The 12,934-nt window shown below is 37.3% G+C and overlaps 1 protein-coding gene across 5 annotated transcripts in view; it reads left to right on the forward strand.

The window, feature by feature from the left end:
- Positions 1–12,934, forward strand: part of TOX (thymocyte selection associated high mobility group box) — a 276,879-nt gene that overhangs the window by 153,725 nt on the left and 110,220 nt on the right. For all 5 annotated transcript variants that reach the window (XM_048840750.2, XM_048840746.2, XM_048840747.2 and 2 more), the window contains one exon: positions 4,268–4,510. In XM_048840750.2, the coding sequence (XP_048696707.1) occupies positions 4,268–4,510 (243 nt within the window). The remainder of the gene's footprint in view (positions 1–4,267; positions 4,511–12,934) is intronic.

Consider the following 12,934-nt stretch of genomic DNA (forward strand, 5'->3'; position numbering starts at 1 on the left):
GTTCCCACAGGCTCTGGAATGGCCCCATGTCTGTGGGTGGGAGAGGTGCAGACACTGCATCCTTGGAAAAGAGATAGGGGAACAGAAGCCACTCTCCCAGGAGTTCTGGAATGCATTCTTGAGCAATGCACGTCTGTACCAACCTGCACACCAAGTTGTGGCTGAACAACTACATTTGGACATCAAGTAACTCTCAATTCAAATCACATGTTTAATATTGTGCTCAGGTCATTCCTTCTCACTCCCTCACAAGTGAATAAATCAGCACATTGGGAGCTGACATGACTGTATGCACAGAATCATAGGACTGGAAGGGACATTGAGAGGTCTTCTAGTCCTGTCCCTTGCACTCAAGGCAGGACTAAGTATTATCTAGACCATCTCTGACAGGTGTTTGTCTAACCTGCTCTTAAAAATGATGGCGATTCCACAAGCTCCCTAGGCAATTTATTCCAGTGCTTAATTACCCTGATGGGAAGTTTTTCCTAGTGTTCAGCCTAAACTGCTCTTGCTGCAATTTAAGCCCATTGCTTCTTGTCCTATCCTCAGAGGTTAAAGAGAATATTTTCCCCTCCTCCTTCTAACAACCTTTTATGTACTTGAAAACTGTTATCATGTCCCCTCTCACTCTTCTCTTCTCCAGACTAAACAAACCCAATGTTTTCAATCTTCCCTCATAGGTCATATTTTCTAGACCTTTAATCATTTTTGTTGCTCTTCTCTGGACTTTCTCCAAATTGTCCACATCTTTCCAGAAATGTGGCACCCAGAACTGGACACAATACTCCAGTTGAGGCCTAATCAGCATGGAGTAGAGCAAAAGAATTACTTCTCATGTCTTGCTTACGACACTGCTGGTAATACATCCCAGAATGATGTTTGCTTTTTTTTTGCAACAGTGTTATATTTCGCTTTTGATTCACTATGATCCCTAGGTCCCTTTCTGCAGTACTCCTTCCTAGGCAATCATTTGCCATTTTTTTATGTGTGCAACTGATTGTTCCTTCCTAAGTGGAGTACTTTGTATTTGTCCTTATTGAATTTCATCCTATTTTCTTCAGACTATTTCTCCAGTTTGTCCAGATCATTTTGAATTTTAATCCTTTCCTCCAAAGCACTTGCAACCCCTCCCATCTTGGTATTGTCCACAAACTTTAAAAGTGTACTCTCTATGCCATTATCTAAATCATTGATGAAGATAATGAACAGAATCGGATGAAGAACTGATCCATACGGGACTCCACTCAATATACCCTTCCAGCTTGACTGTGAACCACTAATAACTACTCTATGGGAACAGGCTTCCAAGCAGTCTTGCACCCATCTTAAGGTAGTTTCATCTAGTTTGTATTTCCCTGGTTTGTTTGAGGCCATGCAAGACAGTATCAAAAGCCTTATTAAAGTCAGGGTATACTACATCTACCACTTCCCCCAATCCACAAGGTTGTTACCCTGTCAGAGAAAGCTATCATGTTCGCTTGACATGATTTGTTCTTGACAAATCCATGTTGACTGTTATTTATCACCTTATTATCTTCTAGGTGTTTGCCAACTTATTGTTTAATTATTTGATCCATTATCTTTCTGGGTATTGAAGTGAAGATGACTGGTCTGTAATTCTCTGGGTTGTCCTTATTCCCCTTTTTATAGACTGTCACTTCACTATATTTGCCCTTTTCCAGTCGTCTGGAATCTCACCCACCTTTCATGACTTTTCAAAGATTATCACTAAGGGATCAGATATCTCCTCGGTCAGTTCCTTGAGTATTCATCAGGCCTGGTGACTTAAGATATCTAACTTGTCTATGTAATTTTTAACTTGTTCTTTCCCTTTTTTAACCTCTGATCCTACCTCATTTTCACAGGCATTCATTGTTAGATGTCCAATTGCTAATAAACTTTTTAGTGAAAAATGAAACAAAAACGTCATTTAGCATTTCTGTCATTTCCACATTTTCTGTTATTGTGTGTCCCCCCACACACACACATTGAGTAATGGCCCTACCCTGTCCTTGGTCTTCCTCTTGCTTCTAATGTATTTGTAGAATGTTTTCTTGTTACCTTTGTATCTCTAATCTCATTTTTGGCCTTTTTAATTTTGTCCCGACAAACTTGTGTTATTTGTTTATATTCATCCTTTGTAATTTGACATAGTTTCCACTTTTTGTAGGACTCTTTTTTGAGTTCCAGATCACTGAAGATCTCCTGGTTAAGCCAGGGTGGTCTCTTGCCATACTTCCTGTCAGGGTTCCTTCCCCACTCTGAACTCTAGGATACAGATGTGGGGACCCGCATGAAAGACCCCCTAAGCTTATTCTTACCAGCTTAGGTTAAAAACTTCCCCAAGGTACAAACTGCCTTGTCCTTGAACAGTATGCTGCCACCACCGAGTGTTTTAAACAAAGAACAGGAAAAGAGACCACTTGGAGACATCTTCCCCCAAAATATCCCCCCAAGCCCTGCACCCCCTTTCCTGGAGAAGGCTTGATAATAATCCTCACCAATTTGTACAGGTGAACACAGACCCAAACCTTTGGATCTTAAGAACAATGAAAAAGCAATCAGGTTCTTAAAAGAAGAATTTTAATTAAAGAAAAGGTAAAAGAATCACCTCTGTAAAATCAGGATGGAAAATACTTTACAGGATATTCAGATTCAAAACACAGAGGATCCCCCTCTGGGCAAAACCTTAAAGTTACAGAAAACAGGAATAAACCTCCCTCTTAACACAGGGAAAATTCACATAAAACAAAAGATAAACTAATCCACCTTGCTTGGCTTACCTATACTGGTTTCAATATTGGAGACTTGGATTAGGATGGGTTGGAGAAGATGGATTTCTGTCTGGCCTCTCTCAGTCCCAAGAGAGAACAAACACGTAAACAAAGATCACAAACAAAAGCCTGCCCCCTCCCCCAAGATTTCAAAGTATCCTGTTCCCTTATTGGTCCTTTGGGTCAGGTGCCAGTCAGGTTAGCTGAGCTTCTTAACCCTTTATAGGTGAAAGGATGTTGCCTCTGGCCAGGAGGGATTTTATAGCGCTGTATACAGAAAGGTGGTTACCCTTCCCTTTATATTTATGACACTTCCTTTCTTTGCTACACAGTGGGATAGTTTTCTCTTGTGCCCTTAATAATGTCTCTTAGAAAAACTCCTAACTCTCTTGAACTGTTTTTCCCCTTAGAGCTGCTTTCTATGGGATCTTACCTACCAACTCCCTGAGTTTGCTAAAGTCTGCCTTCTTCATTATCTTTATTGTGCTGTTTTCCTTTCTACCATTCCTTAGAATCATGAACTCTATCATTTCATGATTCCTTTCGCCCAAGATATTAACTGCTTTCACCTCACACCTCTCCTTTCTTATGCAGTCCGACTTTAGTCATATCCAACCATAATACTCACTTTCCCCTTCAAAATATATCAGCATGTCCACACTGCCCTTCCTTATTCTCAAATGAGCCTACTTGCTTCAGGAAGATCACAAACAAATAAAATCAATTATCTACCTTGGTATATTCCTCTAGCGTTACTTGTAGCTTTACCTTGCATCAGATTAAACCACATGACTTTAAACAGCAACAACAGTCAGTAAAAGACTAAACAATAACATCATGGAACACATTGTTTAGATATAGCATAAATAGATGTATGTGTGAGTTTATAGACTAAGAAAAACATCTATATTTTATTCTTCAGATATAATTACTTTATATTTTTATAAAATATATTTGAATATTCGTACAATGTGCATGCCATTTCTGTATGAATTTGTTTCTTTTGTAGTAGAATGAATGTATGGTTGTTATATAAAACTAAAATGAGTAGCAAAAGAACAGAATTTCTTTTTCAGTATGTAACTCTTGATCTGAGTTTTAAGAAACATTTTGATCCAATGTTAATTTTATAAATGGCTTTCCTTTACCACAATTCCCATGAAAAAGCTATGCACCTAGATGAAGACTCTTGGAAAATTTTAATAGGACCCTTGAAATCTGTTTGCATTCACCTTCTTCTTAAAAAAAAAATCTGTCTAATGGGAACTGTGCAAGTACCAGCGATTGTTATGCCTTTGAGGCAATTTTTATTCCATACATAATTTTTAAACTCTACCATTATAATGTATGAGTGTTTAAAATGCTCTCTTTGCTAAGTTGAAATTACTACATAATAATGTATGATGATTGGGTTTTAGTTTGTTTGTGTGTAACTATTGTTTTATTTTAATTTTTGTTTGATTTGAAACAATATCTGTATTTTCTTTTTACAGCCTTTTCCTGGTCCAAGTCTTGAAAGTGAAGATTTTAACATACCTCCCATAACTCCTCCATCATTACCTGACCACTCACTGGTGCACCTGAATGAGGTAGAGTCTGGGTACCACTCTCTGTGTCACCCAATGAACCATAACGGCCTGCTTCCATTCCATCCACAAAACATGGACCTACCTGAAATTACAGTGTCCAACATGCTTGGCCAAGATGGGACACTGCTTTCAAATTCACTTTCTGTGGTAAGAATTTTTAGTCTTTGATTTTAGGGCTAGTTTAATTTAGGTTGTTTTTTTTTTTAAATGTGGATATCTATATCTGTTTAAAATACTGTCAGTAGGCTATATCCAGGTCTCCCTGAAATCATCACAACTGGTTCTTCTCTGTCCCTAGTTTTACTCTGGTTACAGAGGATGAAATCCTGCCCCATTAACTCCAATAGAATTACTGCTGCTTTATGGTGGTGTTATTGTGAACAGAATCAGGCCAGTGTCATTGACTTCAGATGAAGCAGGATTTATGTTCTGTGTTTCTTTACCAGGTTCTTTCTATTCTGATTTGTCTATACAGAGAGATCTACAGAAATGTACTGTTTCCTTTCTTGTTTACTGTACTTTAGGAAAACAGCAAATGTCTTTTTTTCACTCTAGGCCAAATCTTGCAGCCTTTTCACAATTCACAGTCCTTGTCCATACACAGCTCCCATTGAAGTGATTGGGAGAGTTAAGTCTATCGAATAGTGATTATGGGGCTGGTCCTAAGAATAATTATATTTTCAGTCATTTCTATATTGGTTAAATTGATTATAAGAAGTGCAAAGTCACATAAATATCCTGTTTTTCACAAGGCATTAAGAATAAGTTGCAAACTTTTTGTATGCCAGCTATACACCAATTTATGTCCTCATATTTTAGAGCAGAATATGACCCTCAAGGGTATATTGTATGGGAGGAAAAGTTTTTCATAGAGGAATACAGATACATTTCTGGGATATTTTCAAAAATTTGTTTGGACTTCTACAAAACGTATGAAATACATTATTCAGCCTCCTTGAAAAAGAAAGAGTTGAATGGTGTGAAAAGATCTAAGAATCAGAAATACCTAAAGAAAGTAGAACTAGCACTTCGCACTTTAATAAAGAGTAAAAGCAATGTTTCATTGAACTGATCTCTTTTATGCCTGGGCTATGGTTGGAAACTAAGCATTCTTTTAAGCACTGATGTTCCACATTAGTCTTTTGCAAAGAACTATGAAGAAAAGGCCTTGAGAGTCTGTAGATTGTCACAGTGAATTACTGGATCAAGGGCAAATACAAAAAAGCTGAATAATATAACTAAACAATTCTGCTTTGGGGAATTTATGTAGATCAGGACAAAACAGAAGTAAATTAAAGGAAATATGCACTGGTTGGAAGGGAAAAGGCGCTATATTTACTAAATGAATCCTGAACCATGATAGGTAAATTAAACATGATAATCGAGGCATCATTTCTTGGGCTATGGATGTCTCCTTCCTCTTATGACCCATAATAACCTTCCACCATGATCAATTTGTTATAGGGCCACAATTTTCTTTGCACAGAATGTAGGTATATTACTGCTTATATCCTTAAAGAGAGATATTCATTGTTGTGGAAGTACGTTGATGAAGTAATTTTAGTTTCAAGTGCAGATACCAAAAGTTACCTGTCCACAGTGAGTAGGAAAAAGATATTTATGTAAAATTAAAAGTATTATTTTTATCAAAGACATGGACTCAGAATTTGTGTAGTCAAGAAAGGAAAGATTCCTCAGGCTTATGGCAAGTGCATGTTCCTATTCATTTTGAATACAGTACCTCCAAATATATTTTTGTGTGTTCCAAGGGTACTGTAGACTCATTTTTGCCTTTAAAATAAAGTATTGTATCTGTTGCCACAAAGTCACGCTGCAGATTGATTTACATTTGAACAGCTTTCTCTGGGATGAAAGCCTTTATAACTGTATTTCTGACCGAAGTCTGTCCTCCTTTCTTCTCCAATCCCATGCTGAGCTTCTCCATTTTGCAGTCTCTCCCTTGTTCTCTCACACACGGGGTTTGTCTGAATTGTTAGTTATAACCTGAGTGTTGCCCCTAGTTCAGGTCCTGTCCACACCCAGTACCCTTTAACTCAAGTGTGGTAGAGCTTTGAACTGGAGTTGGCTGGCCTGTCGTGGTATATACTATAACTCCAGTTAGCGCAGTTTGAGAGCTAACACAATCACTGTATTCAGGTTGAGTGTTATTTTGCATTCTTACTCATGGGACACTAACTTGAGAGCAGTTAACTCAAGTGTAGATAACTTGAGTTAACTATGCAATGAAGACAGTGATTCCACTGTGCTTTTGGTGTTCCACAACACCAAGGAAGACAGATGATTTTGTGAAGAGCCAGCATTATTTATTTGCATTTGAAACATACCCCCTTATTTATATAATCCAGAAACGTAAAGGTTTCTTTTTCTGCACACCATTCTACCTTTTTGATATTACTCATCACCACCCTTTAAGCTTCATTTTTACTGTTTTGTCTAACCCTGATCCATACCAATAATATATGCCAAAGTGTGCTAGCATATTTCCTGACACTGAAACTCCTTTATCTATTTCTCAAACCTGTCCAAATTCTTGTTACCATATATTCACTAATATATCACTCTCTCTTGCAAATTTGGACACCAGGCAACTAGTTCCATTTCCCAGGTCGCTAATAAATATTTTCAGTAGAATTGTTCTTAGCATTGAACCTTTGGGTTGTTCTTGACCCATTTATCCTCTGTATTAGATTTACTGGGTTTATAATATTTTCAAAATCTTGAGGTATTTTATTTCATGTTGTGCATGCAATATGTAACAGTGGACTAGAGCTAAAGCTCTTTTAGGACACCAAAGAGCAGATGATGTCAGCTGTATTAGAATTTACTGGGTTTTGATCAAATTCAGCTCTGACGTAAGGTACAACTGCATTGAATTTGGCCTGTTTACTCTCATCTTTTCTGCTAACCTGTTCTCAAGCTATATCAATATTTTAGCAATGATGCCTACATTTTTATTCTGTATTTGAACTATTGGTTGGTCTGCAATTGGCTGACAAGAGCTCGGGTTACACTTTTTTAGATAATGACTTAGTTAATGCTAAGCTGACGGAAGTAAACAAACAAAGCCGGAGAATACTGGGTGTACAGATCGCGGCGTTTCCCTTTCATCTCAGCTAGCAAGTGTTTGCCATTGTAAAATGAGAATTTGCTTGAGTAAGGACTGAGTAAAATCTAATGCCTTTGGAATTTGGCTCAGTATGATTAGAAGTTATTGTGCACTATTCACTCAAAAGCAGCTTTTTAACAGACTCACACTAAAACTGCTGGTTTATTAAAATCTCACTCAGGAAAAGCTCCCATTTGAAAGCCCTTAGAGTAAAGACTGCAGGATTTGACTCAGTATCTGTAAGAGTTTTCATCTGTAGAAGTGCTTAAGCACACAAAATAAGAACCTGGTACCAGCTCAGGGAATTCACATTAAGGATCAGTTTCTTATGGATTTTTTTACACTGTGGGAATTTTCTTTCTAAAAAACGTTACAATGCTGGGAGATGGGACTTTCCCACTGCCATTTACAGTATCTGACAGTCAAATTGGGAATTAGCCTGCTTTGAAGTTTTGAGATTGATTGAAGTCTCTGTCACTTTCTACTATTCGAAAACATCACTAAAATTTCCCTTTTCCTACATTGTGCTGTCAGTTCATGTTTGCGTCTATATTCTTATCTGGCTCTCTGTTTTCTACCAAAGCAACATGCACACATTCATTTTTTTACAGTATCTTCAAATGCAGATTTCTCAAGACATTTCATTTATATAGTAGTTTTAGACATACGGAGCTCAATATTTGTACAGAATTTCTTCTGGCATTGCAAAGCTGGGTCTAGGTCCTCAAGTCAAAGCCAAGAACTGTGTTATGTACAAGAAATTTAACATGGACATAACTGAGATCTGCCTGCATCTCAGATTGCTTAGCTATCTGGGTATAATCAGATAATAAAGTTACATTAATTGTCTTGTAGCATGTTGGTTTGTCTGTGGTGGAAGAGAATAAGGAGCCTTTTTCCATGTGCTATAATTGAGGCAGATCCCTTACAACTTAGGTCTGTCTCAGTTTCTGGTGGATGTCAGCCTGTCTATACTTCCAGGTGCTGTATAATCTTCCTGAAATGCTCCTTAAAACTGTCAGAAATACCCACTAGAAATTTGCAAATAAAGCTGTCTGCACAGATTTCTCATGAGAGGATGCATGTATCTGCAAAATGCCTTTTAAGGTGCTAGAAATTGAAATATTTCTGTGCGTTCATTTGCTGAACATAAAATTATAGACACACCCATCCAGGGTCTGTTGAATGTCCTATGATTGCTTAAGAGTTTTTCTAGGCAATCAGAATTAAATTTCACAGTGCAGCTTTTACATTAAGAAAACACCAGGATTGTTAGAGTGTTCTTATATGTAACAGGCTTTTTTTAACAGTGTGGCTTATAATGCTGTATAGAACATTTACAAGAAAAAATAAAGGGGATTTCAATTTCTCCGAATGCTTCAAATTTCAAGTTTTGAAGTTTAAAGTGGAAGCGATGTTAAAAGGTAATAAAACTGGGGGATTTAGTTCCAGAATGCTCTATTTGTACTGGCAACAAAAGCCAGAATAATGTATATACTTGGGTTTATTGTCATTTTTAGTAGACAGTCAAGGCACACTTTGAATTCAAAGGCTACTGTACAACTGTTTTGACAACCATCACATCAGTAGGTAGTGTGCAGGACATATGACACTGAAACAGAAATGTTTCTTTAGGTCTATAGGGAGTGCAGTACATCAATGAATTCAGAGGTATTAGAGCAGCATGAATTTCTAATATGTTGCTATTATGGAAAAGACCACTGGCATATTGAATAATGTAGCTTTCAAAGGAGAGCAGAAAATGTGATTACAGACAATTTCATTGCTGTTTTTAAAATAAATATTTTCAAAATCTTGAGGTATTTTATTTCATGTTGTGCATGCAATATGTAACAGTGGACTAGAGCTAAAGCTCTTTTAGGATACCAAAGAGCAGATGATGTCAGCTGTAATTATTCAGATGTGGAATAATAGAAGCATTCGTTTAAAATAAAATGGATGTCACAGGGGCCTGGGTCCTTATATAAAAAAGCAATAAAAAGAAATGATTTTGCCCACTTTGACAGAAGAATAAAGGTAATGAATAATTATTTAACATTATGCCCCAATTCATCAAAGCCTGAGCAAATACGTATTTTTTCATAAATTATATTTTTTTAGTTATGCAGCCCATGAGAGAGTAATATCTTAAACAAAATATGCCACTGTAATGCAGTGTAGGAAATCGGACACCTGTTTTATTTTCATTTTCCATATCATGTAGAATGCAGCTACTGTTTCTTATTAATAGAGCAAGTGCTAATAAAAATGATGTCGGAGATTGTTGTTCTAGCTAGGACATGTTTAAGAGACTTTTGTTTCACCAGCTTAATTCATATTAGTTTAAATTCAGTGTTCATGACTAATCTTGTGGCTGACCTAAATGGTTGATTTTTTTGGCACCTTTGAGTGTTAGAGCAAAGCACTGAGTCAAACAGAAATTTTATATTGCTGATGAACAAAACTGATACCTTTCTTTACCATAACAAAACAAAAGATTTTTCCCCATATTAACCTAAGTTTTGAAATTTGAATCATGATTGAATAGCACATAGTCCTTTTTTCCCTGCCCTATATTTCATATGACAGTGGTATAAGATACTTTTAGTCTCCAGTGAATACTTCACATTTGTACCTCATTACAAGGCTGGTCTTTACTTTAGATCAAAATTTACTCTTATTCCACACAGACCTGCTGTTACCCAAATGTTATTACTGTGAATTATTGCCATCAAAAATGCCGAATCATAAAAGCAAGGTAATAGAACACCTCATGTTGAAGCAATGAATTTTTATCATCTCAAGCCCTTTCATTTTGGAGGGTGATCTTTTTCACACAGATTTTAAAAGTCTGGTTTTTGCACTGAAATTAGCCTTGACAGGCTGAGGGATGTGGCAGTTTGTGTGTGTGTTGTTGGGCAGCATAGCCAAAGGAATGTACACCCAGATCTTCAGCTGTTGTAATTGGTGTGGCTTCATTGTTGACAATGGAGCTATGCTGATGTATGCCACTGTAGGACCTGGTACCTAAAGGTTAGCTTTCCGTTTTCATGTTGCCTCATCCAATGTTCTGACATTAGAAAGACAGTTTATACGACCTATGAAGAAGAGAAGATTAAGAGGTGACTTGATCAGGGTTCTATAAACAGTTATATCCTAGGTGAGGGGAAGATATCTGATAATAGCGAGCTCTTCAGTCAAAGACAGACTTATAAGCAGATCCTGTGGTTAGAAACTGAAGCTAGATTAAATGGAAACAAGGCATGCATTTTTAACTGTGGCAGTGATTAACCATTGGAACAACTTTCCAAGGGATGTGTTAGATTCTCCATTACTTAAAATCTTGAAATAGAGATTGCCTAACTTTCTAAAAGCTATTCTCCAGCTCTGCCATGAGCTATTAGACATCATGCGGGAAAGTAATGGATGAAATTGTATAGCCCTTGTTATGCAGGAGTTCAGACTAGGAGATCACAGTGGTTCTTATGACCTCAAAGTCTATGAATAAGCTGCAACCCATAATTGTCTGTAACCATTAATCATCTACATTAAGAAACCAGGCTAGATGTTCAAGCATAGGCATGCACTCATTTCAGGATAACTTCAAACACCATCTTTACAGTGCCTGATGCAGCCATTTGATTACTAGCCAATCAGCATATATTTTCAATTTGTTCACCTATCAGGAATGTCAGATTGTTCATACTTGAAGTTCAGTGGTTGAGACTCTTGAAAATAGTATATTTCACAAATTAATCCAAAAATGGTGTCATATTTCAAGTAGAATTGGTACGGTGACAAATTTCATTTTTGGAGAACAATCTTCCATAGGTTTCAGAGGAACAGCCGTGTTAGTCTGTATTCGCAAAAAGAAAAGGAGTACTTGTGGCACCTTAGAGACTAACCAATTTATTTGAGCATGAGCTTTCGTGAGCTACAGCTCACTTCATCAGTTATCCATAGTTATCCTAAAAAAATTGCGGAGATTTGGGGAAATATTTTGGTGAACATCTTTTCATAGCAATCACTCATCAGCTGAATTTATTCATGTTTTATTCATTGCACAAGGAGGTGAAAAAAAACGTACCATGATATTAAATCCTGGCCAGCGCTAATTAGCTATCACTGCAGATATCAAGAGGTGGGCTATAGACTAGCGATTCAGTTGCATGGATGGATGGTTAATATATTATGGAGCTAATGCCTGGTGGTAAGTATGGCATTTTGTACATGCAGCTCCTTCATAAGTGATTAATGCACAAGCAGCGTCACAGCTGCAAGTGTCAAACAAAACAGAAAAGAGAGTATGCAGATAGAGAAAACATAACTCATGGAAATGTCAGAATTTCTGAGATTTCCAGCAGCAGAGATGCTGACTTTAATCTGCTGTGTTTAACATAGTGTGTAGATGTCGAAAACAGCAAGATAATGAAATGTTTCTGAAGACTTGTTCAGGCTATGGCAAAAACACTGTAGTCATGTTAAGGCCTATTGATGCAGTTGAAATGAAATGTCAATTTCAAAAATTGTGAAGATGCTTTTATGAGGAGCAAAAGGAGGCAGGAGCCCACACTATAGAGTAAAGGGGAAAAATTGTGCATCAAGCAGAAAGGCCTGCTCCCTCTGTTGCTGTCCTGCTTCGCTACTTTTCTTTACTTAAGTGGAATGCATTTGCTTTGCTTTATTCTACCTGAGAACAACTGAAAAGATATTGAATCTTAAATGGATCAGACTGACCTTAACCTCATCTCAGCCCAGGGGATACAGAGCTACAGCATATGGAGAATAGCAATCTCAACATGCAGTGCACTTTATTGATCTTAACAGTCATCTGCATTCTGGAATCTATAGTTTGCAGGGGCTGCACTTCTATACTGGGGACTGGGGAAGCCAAGCACTGTATCTGAGAACTTCATGCACAGTACTTGACCTGTACTATGCACTATGGCTGCACTTTGAATGCCCCTTCTCTAGCTTATCCTCTTGCATCTGTAGTGCAGTAACTATTTAGCAAAACTACAGATTTACCCTGGCAAAAATGGCCTAGCCTGGACTTGTCACCTTCCTTCTTTTAAGGGATCTGCTCCTGAAGTCATGTATTTGTGATATTTTTCATTTTTCCATTTATCTCTTTTAAAAGCTTTTACGAAACTTTGCCTGCCATGATTTCTTTTTCAAACAAAATAGTTTGGCCCTCTTTTTACCAAAGCAAAAATAAATGCTACCCAGGAAGCACTGCCTGGGGGCAGCCCTACAGTAAAAAAAAACCAAGTGTGTAGGTGTGCTTCAGGAGGAAACATGCTCAGTAAGGCAAGAGATTTCACTTTCAAAGTGTTTTGGAGGTTCTAACCACCAAACAACAGGAAATAAAGTGTTTGTTATTTTTATCCTTTGATAATGTTCCTTCTAAATCCAAATGTTAATTTAAACAGAAATCTTTATGA

Source organism: Caretta caretta, chromosome 2 (assembly GCF_965140235.1).
Source record: "Caretta caretta isolate rCarCar2 chromosome 2, rCarCar1.hap1, whole genome shotgun sequence".
NCBI lineage: Eukaryota > Metazoa > Chordata > Testudines > Cheloniidae > Caretta > Caretta caretta.